Genomic DNA, 17040 nt, shown 5'->3' with positions numbered 1-17040 from the left:
CTCTAAGAATTTGCAAGCCCTCTTTAGTGATGCTATGGCAGGATCTGGAATCTTCGGATGCCAAAGATGTGTTCTACCAATAAACTAGGTAAAGGTAAAGGTTTCCCTTGACATTAAGTCCAGTCGTGTCCGATTCTAGGGGGCGGTGCTCATCTCTGTTTCAAAGCCGAAGAGCCGGTGTTTGTCCGTAGACACTTCCGTGGTCATGTGGCCGGCATGACTAAATGAAACGCCGTTACCTGCCCACTGAAGCAGTACCTATTAATCTACTCACATTTGCATGTTTTTGAACTGCTAGTGGTGTGCAACTTCTTCCAGTCTAACGATCACATTTAGCTTGGAATGGTATGCTGGAAACCACACTCCAAGAAGTAGCAGAGAGGACAGTAAAAAATGAAATCTGATTACATATACTGTACATTTAGTTAAAATTAAATATAATTAACATGATTACTTTTCACTTGTGAATTTAATAATGTTCCCCTTCTACCACATTAAAAATGTAGGTAACAACTTTTGGAGTTCTCTTACGGACACACACACCCTTTCAGGGCCATATGCTGCCCTGGGAAAACACACTGTGCATCTCTGTCTTAATTTGTACTTTGATCAGTCCATCATAAGCCAAACAATGAAGTGACTATTTAGGCCACTGAGTCCAACCACCTGTTCAGTGCAGGAACTCAAATTGAATATGCCAAACAGATGGCTATCCAGCTTCTGCTTAAATACATCCAAACAAATGGGTAGTTGGTTCCACTATCAAATTGTTCTTACTGCTAGGAGGTTTTTTTCCCCTAACATTTAATCAGAATCTGCTTTCCTGTAATTTAAATCCATTATTCCACATCTGGGTTACTAAAGAATAGGTTTTGGCCTTCTTCTGCATGAAGAAGGAAGTAGAAAAGTGTCGTCATCATCATCATCATCATCATCGCACTCAGTCTTCTCAAAGGTGAACATGCCCTATTCCAATCTGTATGAATGCTTCTTAAAGTATGATGCCCAAAATTGAACATACTACTCAATGTGGGTATGACCAACAAAAAATAAAGTGAAATAATTTCTTCTTGTGATTCAGAAACTACTTCTGTTGATGCAACCTAAAACTGCATTCTCCTTTTTTGCAGCCATACTCCACTGCTTACACAATTCAGTTTGCATTCAACAACTATTCTAAGTTCTTTTTTACAAGCAGTGTTGCTAAGCCTCCCTTGAAAAGTCCATAGTGCCAGGAAAAGTAAAAAGAAAGAGAAGACTATGACCAGCAGCGAGGAGGATGGACTTAATTATAACAGCAATGAATGCACCCTTGAGAGAACTCAAAGGCCAGGTTGAGAATAAATCATCCTGGAGAAAGTCTATCTATAAAATTGCTAAGTGTTGACACCAAATTGATAGCACATCATCATCATTGCTAAAACAGGCATCCCTCATCCTATTCCTAGGCATTTATTTCTGTTTCCGAAGAGAACTTATATGAAGAAACCATTTTTTAAAAAAAAACGTTCTGAGCATTCTTTGCCAACTTCAGCTTATTTTTGTACATGCCTCAGAGCTCACTCCCCACTCCCCTTTCCAGTACAGCTACAGGGAATTCAAAAGCCTTCTTTTTCATTTTAAACTAATTATTCATTGTGTCAAGACTAAGATAAACAGTTTGGGGTTAGCTATATCTCAAACGGGAAAAAAAAATCAAATTGCTGTTTGAAACATGGAGAGGACCTTTGTACCATTTCCAGTGCCTTTTAGCAACACATTGGCACAAATATGGGTTTAGAAAAATTCCTTCTTAACTAAAAGCTTCAAACTCACATTCTCTCTCTCTCTCACACACACACACACAAACACACACAATTCAAAGTCTGTTGGACATCTAGTTTTGAGTTCAAAAAGAATTGAGATGGGAAACCCACCATGTACAGTACTTTGTTCTATGTGATGGCTCCAAAGATTACAAATCTCATCCACTTCCAATTGTGGAGTCCATATTTGGTACTCTTCTTACACATCCTTTCCCACTTTGGTGTGATTACTTTGCCCAGTTCACACAAGAACAACACACAACACTCATTGGTTTTATTGGTTACCATAGCGACACAGCTCAAAATGCCAAGTACACCTCACTCATAGATTCAAAGAAACATCAACAGCACTACAAGGAACTGGAAATACCCCAAGACAAGTCCAGTTGAGGAATTAAGTGATTTTGGAAGATTTTCCTTATGGGATTCTAGAGATGTCAGAAGCAGACCACAGATCATTAACATTCAAGATGGACAGATACCTTAGTGGAAGGAGGCTGGGGGGTGGGGGAAGCAATCTTAAGAACTTTAAGAGTTTCCTTACTGAGACATCAGGGCAGGCAAATACTGAAGGATCTAACAGAGTTGCACAACCACTAACTGTTATGTTTGAGAATTCCTGGAAAACTGGCGAGGTCCCGGAAAGTTGGGAGGCGGTCTCAGAAGAGAGCTAATGGTGTCCCTGTCTTCAAAAAGGGCAAAGAGAAGGATTTCAGAAATTGCAGATCTGTCAGCTTGACATCTATACTGGGTAAAATACTCAAGCAGCTTTCTAAACACCATGTTTGTGAGCACTTGGATAGGAATGCAACAATTAAGAGCCAGCATGGGTTTCTCACATACCAATCATATTAGACTAACCTAATCTTTTCTGATAGCCAGAATACCGTGGATATAGTGTATTTGGGCCTCAGCAAACCATGACAGTTTCTAAATATCCTTATTAGTGACATGGTAAAAAAATGAGCTAGCTGATACACCTGTTAGATGGCGTTATAACTACAGTATGTAGAGTACTCCACATCGGCTTGGAGAATCATATGGAGTGGAGTGACACAGGGCTCTGCCCTGTTCAACATTTTTATTAATGACCTCTATGAAAGGGCTAAGGGGATGATGATTAAATACGCAAATGACAGAAAACTAAGAGGAATGGCTAGCACTTTAGAAGAGAAAAAAATTCAAATAGACAGCATTAAATGATGGGCTGAAATGAACAGGTTGAAATGTAACAAGGAGAAAAATAAAGTTCTGCATATGGGGGGGAAAAAAGGAAGGCATAATTATGGGATGAGGGGGACTTGACTTGGCAGTAATACATGTGAAAAGGATCTCACTGTTCTAGCTGATAACAGACTGATCAGTAAACAGTGTAATGCAACCGCTAAAAAGGCAAATGCTATTTTGGGAGGTATTAACAGATATTTAGAGTCTAAATCACAGGAAGCAATTGTCCCACTCTACTCTGCCTTGGTCAGACCCCATTAAGTTCTGGGCACCACACACTGACAAACTGCAGCAAGTTCAGAGAAGAACAACCAAGAAGATCAGAGGCTAGAAACCAAATCCTATGAAGAACACTTAACAGAACTGGGTGTGTTAAGCCTCCAGAAGGGAAAACCGAGAAGAAATATGATAGGAGTCTTCTAATATCGCAAGAGGAGGGAGTAAACTTATTCTCTGCTGCCCCAGAAGACAGGACTAAAACCAATAGATTAAAACTATAGTCAAATAGATTCAGGTTAGGTATTAAGAGGAACGTCCTATGCTAAAAGCTGTCAGTCTGTGAAATATGTTGCTTTATGAAATACATTCCTCTTTACTGGAGGTCTTCAAATAGAGGCTGCCAACCATTGATCTAAAATGCTTTAGCAGACCATTCATGAAGCAGGGAATTTTATAGGTAATATCCCTCCAATACATTTCTTTGATTGGTTGGTTGGTTGGTTGGTTGATTAACTGATTGATTGACTGATTATGTTCCACCAAGTTGGTGTTAACTCTTAGCAACTACACAGACAGACCTTCTCCAGATGATCTGTCCACAGCCTGCCCTTCAAGTCTTCCAACAGCACACCCAACGCTATTGTAATCCACTTTGTTGCTAGTTATCCACTTTTTCTCTTTTCTTCCATCCTTTCCCACATTATAACTTCTCAAGACAGCTAAGTCTTTGCATAATGTGTCCAAAATACGATAATTTGCATGTGAGAACTCTGGGTTGTTTTGTTCCACAATCCTTTTGTTTGTTTTCTTGGCTATCCATGGTATTCTCAAGAGTCCTCTCTAACACCAAAGTTCAAAAGCATCCCCATACTTTCGATTAGGCTTCTTCAAAGTCCAAATTTTGCTTCCATAACATTTCACAAGGAAAATCATTAACTGCATAATTCTGAACTTTGTGGGTATAGACATATCTTAGGATATAAATATATTTTCCAAGGCCTTCACTGTTCCCCTATCAAGTGCTAGTCTGCAGAGTATTTCTTGATTGCTGGTTCCTTTACTAGTTAATAGTTGATCCTGAAAGGCAGAAGCTATCCACTACTTCAGTATCTTCATTGTCAAAAGATATCTCTTAGGTGATATTAATATTTTGAAGACCAGTTGCAATACCCAGGAAGCCAGTCTGTTCCAGAATAATTTTTACTGACTATACTATGTGTAATTTTCAATCACACAAGAAAAGGAAGGAGCAGATTGATGGATTTGACTGTATCATGATCGAACAATGGAAACTTTAATGGTGAGGGGAGAGAACGTTGAACCAGCCAGTTGTAAAATTCTCGATACTGCTGTTGAAAGATGTTAGCATGCAGATAATAAATGTAATTTTACAACAAGACTATGAGGGGTGTTGCAGATTGGGACACAGTTCTTCCTGACACTAAGTGCTCTTTCTTAGTTTTATTTTATCATCTATTGCCGGGAACACAATTTAGATGCTTGTAAAAGTCCATACTTTAATTTTGTGAGAGTGTCAGTCCAAAAGAAAGCTATTTAAAACTGTTCTCTTCGTCATGGAAGATTATTCCTCTCTAAAGACTATTCTGTCCTTGGTACTCCTAGTTGTCCTCTCTAGATGATCTATTTCTCAAATAAAATATGTGCAACTGTTTGATTGCATATGATCCAGAAATCTTCTGTTAATGAAGTGTATTGTTTCGGTGATACTATATTTTCTCCTGTGCTTACTCCACAGGATGAGGACATTATAGTTATTTATAATTACTGCAATTATGAATGCAAAGTAGATAACATCTTTGATATCGCAGGTGATATCACTCACACAAACACACCTTTCATGAATCTGCTCTATTAAGTCACGTTTTTAAAAAGTTACCATATTTACATTTTTCTAAGCATCTTCTCTGGCTGTGTTTTCTTATTATACCACTTAAATATATATACCCCTTAAAAAGCACCAACTACCTTACCACTTATTTGAAAAGTGTTATGAAAGTAGTTATTTGGTATAAGTGACACTGGATCTAGTTGTATCTGGATGGAGTTGCTATTTCCTATTGCTGTTTGTGCACAGAGAGATAACATTATTTAGCTAGTGTCTTCAAAGCCTTCCATGACACCTGTTTTCAAATTATTTGCATTCCCTCTCTCTACTGCTAGTACCTTTTTGTCTGTTTTGGTGTGTTTAAGTCAGTCTTGGCTCTTGGTGACTACATGGACAAGTCCATGCAGTTTTCTTGGTAACATTTTGGGAAGTGGTTTGCCATTGTCTCCTTCCTAGGGCTGAGAGACAGTGACTGGCTCAAAGTCACCCAGCTGGCTTCATACCTACAGCAGGACTAGAACTCATAGTCTCCAGATTCTAGTGTTGTGTCTTTAATCATTAAACCAAACTAGCTCTCCCTCTAGTCTATTACTTTATTCTTTTTTTCCTCTTATTTCCAAAACATAGGCCATCGCTGTGGAAAAAGCTTTCTTTAGATGTGGCAGATTACTATACTGACAGAAGTGTACATTCAGCAAAACAAGAGACGGACTGACTTTCTTTTTGAAGATCTAGATAAATTCTAAAGCTAATCAAATCAAACTGTTTTCCTATTAACCAACACTTAGATAAGCAGGAACCAGCACCTAATCACCACAATAAGCACCAGACAGTAGCCTGCCAATCAAGGAAGAAACATTACCACTAATCAACACATCCAGCCCAAACATGCACAAGGCTCGTAGGACAAGCTGTTGTATATAAACAGCCAATAAATTTCATTTCCCTATGTCAGAGTACTGACAGAGTCACCTATTCTGGTAATGAAACATATACAAGATGAAAACTTTATCAGCTAGTCATTGCTCAAAAGTTGTAAATATGAAAAATGAGCCAATTTAGAGTTATTAATATTAATGTAACTGAGCAACTGCAGAGAAGGAAGTTAATTCCAATGTAATCCCTGTTCATCCACACTGAGCAAAGATAGCATCACTCCCAAGCAACTCTTTCCATTTCCAACCCTTGAAATATGAATAATCACAATCACTACTCCCATTTGTGTATTAGGTGGTTTTGTTTCCTTTTTCTCCCCAACCTGAGAAGTACCTACAGGCGATCCTCACTTAACGGCCATTCATTCATTCGTTCAAAGTTACGGCAGCACTGAATGAATGGTACTTATGTCCAGTCCCCAAAGTTAGGGCCATTGCAGCGCCCCCACGGTCACATGATCAAAATTTGGGCCCTTGGCAGCCCACCTGCACTTACAACCACAGGGGTGCTTCAACTCCCCCCATCTCTCCCATCTCTGCCCTTTTGGCCACACTGCACAGAGGCAGTCCTCAGCAGCAGCGGTGACACTGGAGCTGAAGTACAGGTCCAGGGCCTTCTGCAGTCTCAGCTGGCTGCTGCCACACCATGACCTCTACTTCAACCCCAGCATCGCCGCCACCACTGAAGAGTACTGCCTGAAGTCCTGCGCTGCGGCCAGCCACCCCAGCGCCACAGTACAAAGCCCCAGCCATCCCACGCTCTGCTGACCTTTGCCCCCTGTGGCACCCACCTGCCCACTGCTGTGCCCAGCTGACCTTCACCATTTTCCTCCCGCCACTGACAAGGTGTGCCCATCCTGGCCCTATGCAAGGCAGCACCAGGCCTTATTTCCCAAGGCCACTCGTGCCTTCTCCAAATAGCGTGCGCCGTTCTTGTGATGCTTCATAAAGCCTCAGAAGCTTTCCAAAGGCTTTTCAAAGCATTGTGAGAATAGCAGGCATGATTTGGGGAACAGCAGGCATGCTTCACAATGCTTCAGAAGGCCTCAGAAGCCTGAGGCAGCACTCGATGGTGGCGGCAGCACTGGGCTGAAGTAGAGGCCCGGGGGCAGCCCGCTAAGACTGCTGAAGGCCCCAGGACTCTACTTCAGCCCCAGTGCCATCACTGCTGAGGAGTGCCACTGTGCACGGCAGCCAAAAGGGAAGAGATGGGGGGGAGATAGGCAGGTGGGGGTTGAAGAGGAGGCAGAGGCGGCAGTCCCTTACCTTACCAAGACTTGGGGCTGGGAGGGACCAAGCTGGGAAAGGCTTGGATTGGGGTGTTCCTTGCCTAACAACAGTGGAATTTGGTTAACAGTGGCAACAGGGACTGCCAGGATTGCTATTGCTAACTGATGCAGTCAGGTGGCATTGCACTTTACAATCGCATCGTTTAGCAAAGGAAATTCCGATCCCAATTACCATCATAACTTGAGGACTAAGCAATGTTTGGAAGTGGAATAGCAAGCCTGTTCCCAGATCTGCAGCAAATTGTGAACAGAATAATGTCAGAGGCACAAGAGACATGGGTTTCCTCTCTCTCCTTCCTGTTTCAATAAGGAAAGCTATCCCTCAGTCTAGCAATAGACCACACAACTTAACCTTGTTACAGAGATTATTTTTCACTAGCAGAGCTTGAAGCACAATAAAGCCAACAACAACCTAAATTACTTTCAACATGCAGAAATATCATAAACTGCAGCCATTTCCAACCTTCTTCTGGCTAGTTGGCCACTGTTACAAAGAGAATAATTTAATTCTGTTAAAACAGAGGAAATAAATTATTTTCTTTTAATTGTGTTTTAGCACCTCATGAGGCTTGCATCTCAGAAAAATATACCACATGAGAATCTTCTGGAGAACACACTTGCTTTTTCTTTAAAACTTAAGCGTATTTCCCTTCATCAGGCAAGGCAAGGCTAGGCAATCAGGGAGAAGATCATGCATCCAGTCCAATCACCTTTAGATTTGGGAATGCAGAAAGAAGAACAGAAGCAGTCTCTACTTATAAAAAAACCTAAAGTCTGAGGTTAGTAACTGAGCAACACCCTTTCAATAAGCTTCCCTGTTAGGGTTAGGCAGCAAGCTATACTTGATTACTGTCTAGCAGGGCTGTGTATATTTCAAAAATTATTTGGAGGAAGTGCTTTGGACCTCATACAAATGAAGTACCTCTATGTTATTCATTAAATAGCTGGACTTCTTTCAGGCCTTTGTGCTTTTAGCTGTAGCATCATTTTTTTCAGGCTCACAAGGGAGCCTTAAAAGTTGAGCTACCTTTCTGAACTGCAGAGAGGTGGTGAGCTCATGTGAGGTCCAAAGCTCTTTTTCCAAATCATTCTCAATGGATGCACAGCCCTACTAGGCAGGTAAGAAGCCAGGGGCCATGTTGGAAGGCAGTAAATATTCTTATCACAGCATAATCAGCATCCTGAAAAGAGCTTTTCACAAGGCAGGAGCTAACTAACTTCAAAGAGGAAGTGGATCAGAGTTTCTTTTTAGGCCACACACCTACATACTGTATATTAAAGCTGACCGAGGATAAATCTCCTCCTCTTATTCTTCCAGAGACCCTTGCTGCAAATTCTTTATTTGGGCTCTTAACACACATTCTAAATCACTCATCAATCACAACAACTTGCAGCTGCAGTGTAGGTGTAACTAGTTCATAGGTATTCTAACGCAAAATGAGCACGCTGCTTTTAAGTTCAAGTAAATAACTTTCCAAAAATCAGTAGGAAAGGAAATGTCTCCCTGAACTCACTATCTCTATCTGCAGAAAAATCATTGGAGCTACAGTATATTTGAGGCAGTACTTAGTTCCATCTTCTTTCAAGAAGCATCATCTGCATTTTCTTCTGGAAAGATAATCAGTTAATACAACATCTTTTGGAAGATCATTTTTCTCTAATTACAGGCCTTTCTAGAGGAAGTTTCATAAAAAGCTATAACTAGGTCCATGTATGTTAGCTGATCAAAGCACTCTGCCTACCTGAATCTTGTTGTTGCCAATTATTAGCAAACTCACAAAACAGACAGTATTCTGTAGCCAGGTATTCACTAACTTAATTTACAAATCCTGTTCTGCTTTGTTGCTGCAAGCCACTGTCAGTTATTGTATTAAACTTCCCTACTTGTTTTACTTATCTGATGTGGCTTGCTGATATTACAGCTTAAGAAGGTTTGATGCATGAAGGTTTTTATATTTGCAAAAGTGACCTCTCATCTAAAATAGCCTTCTCCAACATGGTGCCCTCCAGATGAGTTGCGACCATAGCTTCCAGACTCCCAACCAGTATAACCAAAAGCACAATTTAAGCAATAAATATGTAGCACCAGGAAAAGAGTACAAAGAGTATATTCTCTTTAATTATTCATTTTCAAGGAGCTCATCAAATTTCCTTCAAAGACTGTCATGAAGGCTAATAGTGAATTGGGCTTAACGGCTGCTTATCTGCCTCCCAACATGGCTGTCACACATAAATTGGCAATCTTTTTTATGAAAGAGAAGAGGGGACGGGAAGTTGTACCTGAGCCTATTGAATGTCCAACGGAGTCAGAGGAAAGAACCACTGAATCTGTAACACAAGAGTACAAGTTCATTTTTCCCTTGTCATATAAACCGATACTTGTTAATAAGAGGCTCCTGTTTCCTCTTCCTCAATAAAATCAGTCTACTGACTACACATGCAGCAGAGAAATTCTAATCACAGTATTAATCTAGCTCTTGCAGTCGGTCAAACTGGAGTGGCCTAGAATTATATCCCTTCCTGGAAAGAGGCAAGCAGTACAATAAGAAATAAACTGCTACAATAGCTTGTCGGCTCACACCAAAAAGTCAGTGGGAGCATGTTTGTCATTGCCTTTGAGGAGCTATAAATATTTAATGTGGATTCCAGAATCCACTGCGACGATTTTAGTTTGTATAATATGTTTATTTTGTAACAGAGAGTACTGATTGCATTACTGTGTCACAGAATATATAAATATGTATAATAAGTAAAGGTAAAGGTTTCCCTTGACGTAAAGTCCAGTCAAATCCGACTCTAGGGGGCGGTGCTCATCTCCATTTCTAAGCCGAAGAGCCGGCGTTGTCCATAGGACACTTCCGGGTCATGTGGCCAGCATGATGACTCGGAACGCCGTTACCTTCCCGCCGAAGTGGTACCTATTGATCTACTCACATTTGCATGTTTTTGAACTGCTAGGTGAGCAGGAGCTGGGACGAGCAACGGGAGCTCACCCCGCCGCGCGGTTTCGAACCGCCGACCTTCCGATCGGCAGCTCAGCGGTTTAACCCGCAGCGCCACCGCGTCCCTTAGAATATGTATAATATCTAAACATAAAAATATAAAAGGTATGCCTTTTCATTGCACATGGTTAGAAAAAAATAACAATGTATATTTTTGAGAGGGAGAATGAATGGGATCTTCCTCTATAGCAAAAAACTAAAATTTCTCAAACATTGTATGAACATCTTCTAATAAACAGTGTTAGGATGTAATTATTTAACTTCCTAAGACCAATCATTAAGGGAAAAGCTGACCTGTTGCAATATAGGAGAAGGAGCACTGAGTAAGAGGTTATCATGGTGATATTCATCTTGACAAAATTATCCACTTCCCTTATCATCTGACCATACAATTCTTCAAAATGGCTGTTATCTTGATTTTCTCTCTCCTTTCTTATTTCCTAGTACATATGTTGTTTGCTCATCCAGTTGTACCAACAGCTGTCTGAGACATAACTGGGATTTTTCCACTTTCCCTCTTGATGCTCTTATACCAGAAGTTGTGCCTCAGAATGCATGTATGAGGTTACATTTCTACATTGATAAATCTCTCTCAAAAGTTACCTTTTCTAGGAAGCTTTTGGCACAGACTCCAAGTTCCAATATCTTCCAATAAGCAAGCCTAAGCACATGTAACTGAAATGATTATTATTATTTTAAAAGCTTCTTAGACTGTGCGATCATAATTCTAATTCCTCAAATTACTGAATAACAGTAAATAAAATATAATTTATGCCATGATTTCCTCTACAAAGGTTATATTTATATTGTGCTTTTCCTATAAAGCTTAAGACTCAGTTTGTGGTTTCCCCCATTTAAACCTGATTATTTAATTTTAAAAAACTAGATACTTAAAAATCTACAAGGGGTGAAAAATCAGTTCTAACCTTGATGGATCATCATTGCTCATGACCCCTGCAATATAATTAACTTTCAGCCTAAATAAAGTCAAGTACAAGCTCATGACCTGAGGCCCTTGTGTCAGTCCCACTAGATAGACCAGACCATGAAATCAACTCCACAGGATGTGTATAAATACTTTTATTGAGACTGGCTATTAAAGCAGTATTTTGCAAGTTTGATTTTGCTGTACTTCTTCCTTATAGTTCAGTGAATTGGTGTATATCTAAGTCCCTTCCAAATGTTATCTGGATGGTTTGGACTTAAAAAATGCTTTAGCCTCTGTTGCCTTGGCAATGAAGTCAGCTTATCTCCATTAAGATCGTCTTCCTTCCTCTCTACACCTTGTTGTGAATATTGCCTCTTTTTTAACATCTGTTTTTGGAATGCAAAAAACATCAGCTTCATCAGAAGATTCTACTAGCAGCTCCATTCATGCCACAAAGTTAGAAAGGACTTTTGTTTTTGTTTTTTTGTTTTTGTTCCTTCGAGTCAGTGATGACTCCTGGTGACTGCCTGGACTAAGCCTTGCAATTTACTTGGCAAGATTTTGGAAGTGGTTTGCCACTGCCTAGGGCTGAGTGAGAGTGACTGGCCCAAGGTCACCCAGCTAGCTTTGTGCCTAAGGAGGGACTAGAACTCACGGTCTCCCGGTTTCTGTCTCTCTTACTTTCCAAACTGGCTCTCTTACCTTCCTCCTAGTCCTCATTGTATTCCTCAAGCAAGCAAACAATCTGCATGTTTTATTCAATGGAGCCTTTCAGATGAATCAGATTGGGATGTATTGATAAGGAAGGATACCCCATAAATAGTCATGAGAAACTGGTACAATAAAAGTTGTTTAATCCCTGAACTATATGAAACTCACCATATTCTTATTCACAATTTTAAATACATTGGCCAGGATTTCAAGTTAAGTTCCCTAAAGAAGTTTATGGAAATAAAGTTTCCCTTCCCATTTACCTTCCAGACACTCAGCTCTTTAAAAATAATTAAAAATCATGCCATGGAAGCTCTCCTTTACAATAGGACAAGGGATGTGAAGGTGTCCTGGAGGAAAGGGACAAACATCTGCCCAACTGATGGTAATTTTTCCTACCCGGTCTTCCGTATCACATTATCTGGATGGGCTTCAGGTTTGGGCACTGTACAGTGAAACTATGCACTTTTTGATGATCTCTGGCCTTTGGCAAAGCTAGGTCAAGGATAGTGCAGCCCTGGATTAACCATTAAGCAAAATAAGCATGTGCTTAGGACACCAAGGAAAGGGGAATACCACACTTGACTTTAGTTGAATTTTTTAATTGTACTTATCTGCCATGTTCGAATTTAATCTGCATTGTTAAAAAAACATGTTCTTTGGCATGGCAAGTTACTAAAGTTTAGAAGTTTGGTTTGCAGTTGCCATCAGATATCATATTTGTTTCCATCTCATGGCATGAGAGTGTCGCTTCTGTCGAGGGGCACCACTGTTGGACTGTGCTTAGGGCATTAGTTGGCCTTACTCCACCCTGAAGTAGTGTATCTATCCTAGCTGTTCTTAATCTCTCAGTGGCTTTCAATACCATTGATCATGGTATCCTTCTGGACTGACTTGCAGGGATTGGGAGGGGGAGGCATGGTGTTGCAATGTGATTTTTCTTCTTCTGTGTGTGGTTCCAGTCAGTATTGATTGGGGGTGGGGAGTTGCACCCAAAATCCCTGGACTGTGGGGTACCATAGGGCTTGATGTTCTTACCCCTCCTCTTACCCCTCTATGTAAGGCTGCTGAGTGACATCACCTGGCAACATAGGGTCAGGTATCAGCATACTGATGATATTCAGTTGTATATCTCATCTTCAGGCTGACCAAGTAATGGTGTCAAAGTCTTGCACCACTGTCTGAAGGCAGTGAGAGTCTGGATGGGGAGGTACAGGTTCAGGTTCAACCTTGACAAGACCAAGTAGCTCTGGGTTCATGGACCTCCCATTCCTGGGGATTTCCCATCCTTCATTCTGAATGAGTAGCACTCCCCTGATGGAACTGGCAAGCAATCTGAGGGTTGTCCTGGACTCACTGTTCCTCCTTGAGGGGCAGGGAGAAGCTGTGGGCAGCAAGGCCTTTGCACAAATCCATCTTGTGTGCCAATTGCACTGATTTCTGGATCATTCCTATTCCTAGTCAATCTGCCTTGGTCACCTCTCATCTGGATTATTGTAATGCACTCTGCATGGAACTGCTTTTGAAGACCATTTGGAAACTTCAGCTGATCTAGAATGCAGCAGCAGAAGGAGTTATGGGCATGCCATGATATGCCCATGTAATACCTCTGTTATATGAGTTACATTAGTTAGGTTTCCAACTGCAATTCAAGATGCTGGCTGTCACCTATAAAGCCTTTCATGGCACTGAGCCTTATTATTTGAGGGATTATTTTTCTCCAGTGATATCTGTCCATCCAGAAAGACCTGACAGTTAGCATGATTTGGGACCCATGTATCAAGTAATTCTATCTGATGGGACCCAGGAGGTGTGCCTTTTCTGTCATGGTACCTGCCATTTGGAACAGCATCCCCTCAGAGATACTCAACTTGTCTCTCTTTTAGAAGAACCTTGAAGGCCTGGGTCTTTCCCAGGTGGTTGGGCTAAGGTATTATGTGGGCTCACTGTGGGTTGGTTTTGCTGTTATTGTGTTCATTGTCTTCTTGTTCAGGCATCTTTTCTTTCTTTATGGTGTTGATTGTTGATATGATTTTCACGTTTTTAATCTGTATGCCACCCAAAGTTGTCCTGAGTGGGCAGCCTACAAATGTGACAGACAGACAGATAAGGTAGGTCCTCAGATGAGCCAGAGTCTTTTCAGGAGGCTGAGATGAGAGGGAGGGAGATAATTTTCCTTCTATGACCTTCCTTCAGTTAACTTATCTTGGGCTCAAAATTATTCCCTTGTAAGAAGTCATTTTCCACTTCTTTTTTCTTCATTACATTCAAAAGCAGAAGCAGAAATAATTGCCTATGCACGGAGAAATATATTGTTTAGGACTCTATGTACAGAGTGTATGCTATATTTTGAACAGAGTTCTGAGAAATCACAAAACAAACCACAGGTCCCACAGGGATAATATACAGTACATTTAATAAGTGTTTGATGCAGTTCTTGCTTCACATACCACAGGAATAGTATTCTCCAGAATCCAAACCAAACATAGCAAGGCCCTGACATTTATCTGGCAGCTCCTTTCCTTTAAAAAACTGCAGACCTTGAACACCATTTCAGATAACTCTTCTTTCAAAACTGAAACATTAAAAAAAAACCTTCAGTTTTTAGTGAATTTTTAATATAGGCTATTCCCAATTGAATGCTGGCTTGCAATCAGAATATGTTATATCAATTGAATCAATCAATCGATCAGTCAATCACTGGCAGTTCCTGAGTACCAGGGACAAAGAAGTCAACCCCAGATATTTTCAGTGCTCCTGCAGGGCATATATGTACAAATAAGGTGTGCTGTTTGTGGACATTTCAATTCTCAATGGCATTTACAGGTTTAACACCTGTATATTACTATGTATTTTTTTTTTACTCTTTAAGTTCTCTGTGATCACAGCCCCAGCTCTTCATTCTGAAGTTTCAGTGAGGGAGAGTTAGTGCTGGGAGGTCTCTGCATACATCTCTAGATTCAAACTGGATGGATCAAAAAACATGTTTTCATCTAATAGGAATATCTCAAAACAGACTCCCAAATGTTCTCTCTTCCCACCTCATATAACATTTGCATCATAGTTTATTTAACTGGCATCACTAATCCTAGTTTCTCCTCTCTGTTATTTTGACTTAAATAAAAAAAGGGGTCATGAATACTCTGACAGAGAAAATGTGTTTGCATCCAATGTTAAGGTTTAAACTAGAAAGAGGAGCATAAGGAAGATATTTGGGGCCTAGATAGGGAAGGATCCAGTCTTCACATTAGCTTTCTTCAGATATTCAGCTAAACTCTTGGAGAGCTCAAATTGGGCAGAGAAAGAGAAAAACGTGCTATTTTTTACCCTTCCCCCCTTCCTACTCTCTAAACATTCAGCCAAAATTCTGAAGGAGAGCTGTGCTGTGCTCACATTTGTATGAACCCAAACAGAGCTCTCTGCACAATCTTGGAACCAGCATTATTGCACAGAAAGGAATATTTGCATTCAAATATACCACCTCTTCTAACCTCCAGATGAAGGCATGTAGGAGAGAGTAGAACTGTGTGAGAAGCTTTCTCCATTACCTACTTCAAAGTCCACCATATATTCACAGGTCAAAGCCTGGCTAACAGGCTTCTTGGTGTGTTCAGCCCTTGCCCACTGAACAAACACTAGGCAAAGCTGCCATTTGGGTGGGGCCTCTCCTCCAGTGGCCTGCTTTCCTAGGGTGAGTGCCCTGGAGTGGGGCATGTGGCTCACTCTCGCTGTGCAAGGTACAACCTAGGGTTGAGCTGCTTTGTGATACCACTGAGCCAACAGGAAACAGGGGAGAGGAGGCAACTAAGTCCACAAGGAAAGACCTGCCTGTTCAGTCACTATTGTGCTAATTATCCCCACCTGCTTCTTTCTCCTCCCCTGCAAATGTTCCAAGCAGGAACTTGGGACTCATGGACCCCACCCTGAAATGTTTGGCTGGGCACACCATATTGAGCAGAAAGTAGAAGAGGTGCAGTGCTCAGATGGCCCAGAACAAGTGTACAGGCTCAGTGACAGCACACAGCATGAAGTCTCCCGAAAAGTCCAGGAAAAGCCACCCTTGAGAGAAGGGACAGCGAGACTAGGCAAGAATGCCTTGATCCTGGGTAGCCCTGAGGAGGAGACTGGGATTGATGAAGCACTCACTGATACAAGCACAAATACCATCAAAGGAGAGCCCCAGCCCCAGGAGCACGTTCTAATAGTAATCCTGTCATGTTCACCGTTCCAATGTTACCGTTACATCGTAACGTTTCGCATGTCATTTGGCTGATGCATGTTTCGTCTGGGAAGGGAGGAGGATTCCATCTTGTGGGATTGTTATATGTTAGCAGCTGGATTGGAATGTGTTTGGGTTATCTCGTGTGTTCAAGGTTCCTTTCCCAGGACATCAGCAGAAACGGTTACCAGCACCTGGGGGGGGGGGGGGGAGTTTGCAACGGCAGGGCGGGGGGAGGGATTACGTTTGAGCCGAGGGTTTTTAGTTTGTATTTGGTGCGCTTTTGCTCATTCTCAGCTTTCTCTGTATTTGCATACTATTCTTTAATAAATCAGATATCATTAAGTCCCTGCTTGTGAGTCTGAGTCTGTTAGAGTAGGCAATCATTACAAATCCAGTTTAAGGTATGCAAGTGTGACTTACATGGGCACTGCTCCCGTGCTCCCACTCTGCCTCCATGAGCTAACAAAGCAGGAGCCTGCTTGACAGTGGAAGCCCTGCCTGAGCACAGCCTGGCAGTTTTATACATGGAGAGGTCACACAGATCAGTTAGGGGTCATAGCACCACAAATTTTGAGAACCTTGGCTTCAGTACTTTTCTATTTGTTGAACACGCAAACAACTTTATGCATAGCCTGATTTCTTCAGTCTGAGTACAACTTCTATTTTGCTTCCCTTACAATCAGGAAAGCTGCATGTTATGACAACAGTTTTGCAAAAATCTCAGCCTAAACCAGGTTGGAGAGAATGCAACAAATCAGATGGCAGCGACTACATCTACTTGTACTGTGAGAGTCACTTTACAGTTAATATGAAATCCAAGCACAAAAACCGCTTTCTGAACTGGAAATAACATACT

At 41.2% G+C, this 17040-nt stretch overlaps 1 protein-coding gene across 2 annotated transcripts in view; it reads right to left on the bottom strand.

Annotated features, from left to right (window-relative positions):
• Positions 1–17040, bottom strand: part of ST3GAL3 (ST3 beta-galactoside alpha-2,3-sialyltransferase 3) — a 260656-nt gene that overhangs the window by 177044 nt on the left and 66572 nt on the right. Inside the window, exon 3 of one of the 2 annotated variants that reach the window (XM_063297799.1) lies at positions 9602–9649. The exons of the other annotated variant lie outside the window; for it this stretch is intronic. Coding sequence (XP_063153869.1) covers positions 9602–9649 — 48 coding nt within the window. The remainder of the gene's footprint in view (positions 1–9601; positions 9650–17040) is intronic. 2 annotated transcript variants of the gene reach the window in all.

The sequence above is a fragment of the Candoia aspera genome, chromosome 3, assembly GCF_035149785.1.
Source record: "Candoia aspera isolate rCanAsp1 chromosome 3, rCanAsp1.hap2, whole genome shotgun sequence".
Taxonomy (NCBI): Eukaryota; Metazoa; Chordata; class Lepidosauria; order Squamata; family Boidae; genus Candoia; species Candoia aspera.
Note: the sequence above shows the minus strand (reverse complement) of the source record. Positions and strands in the feature narration are given on the sequence as shown.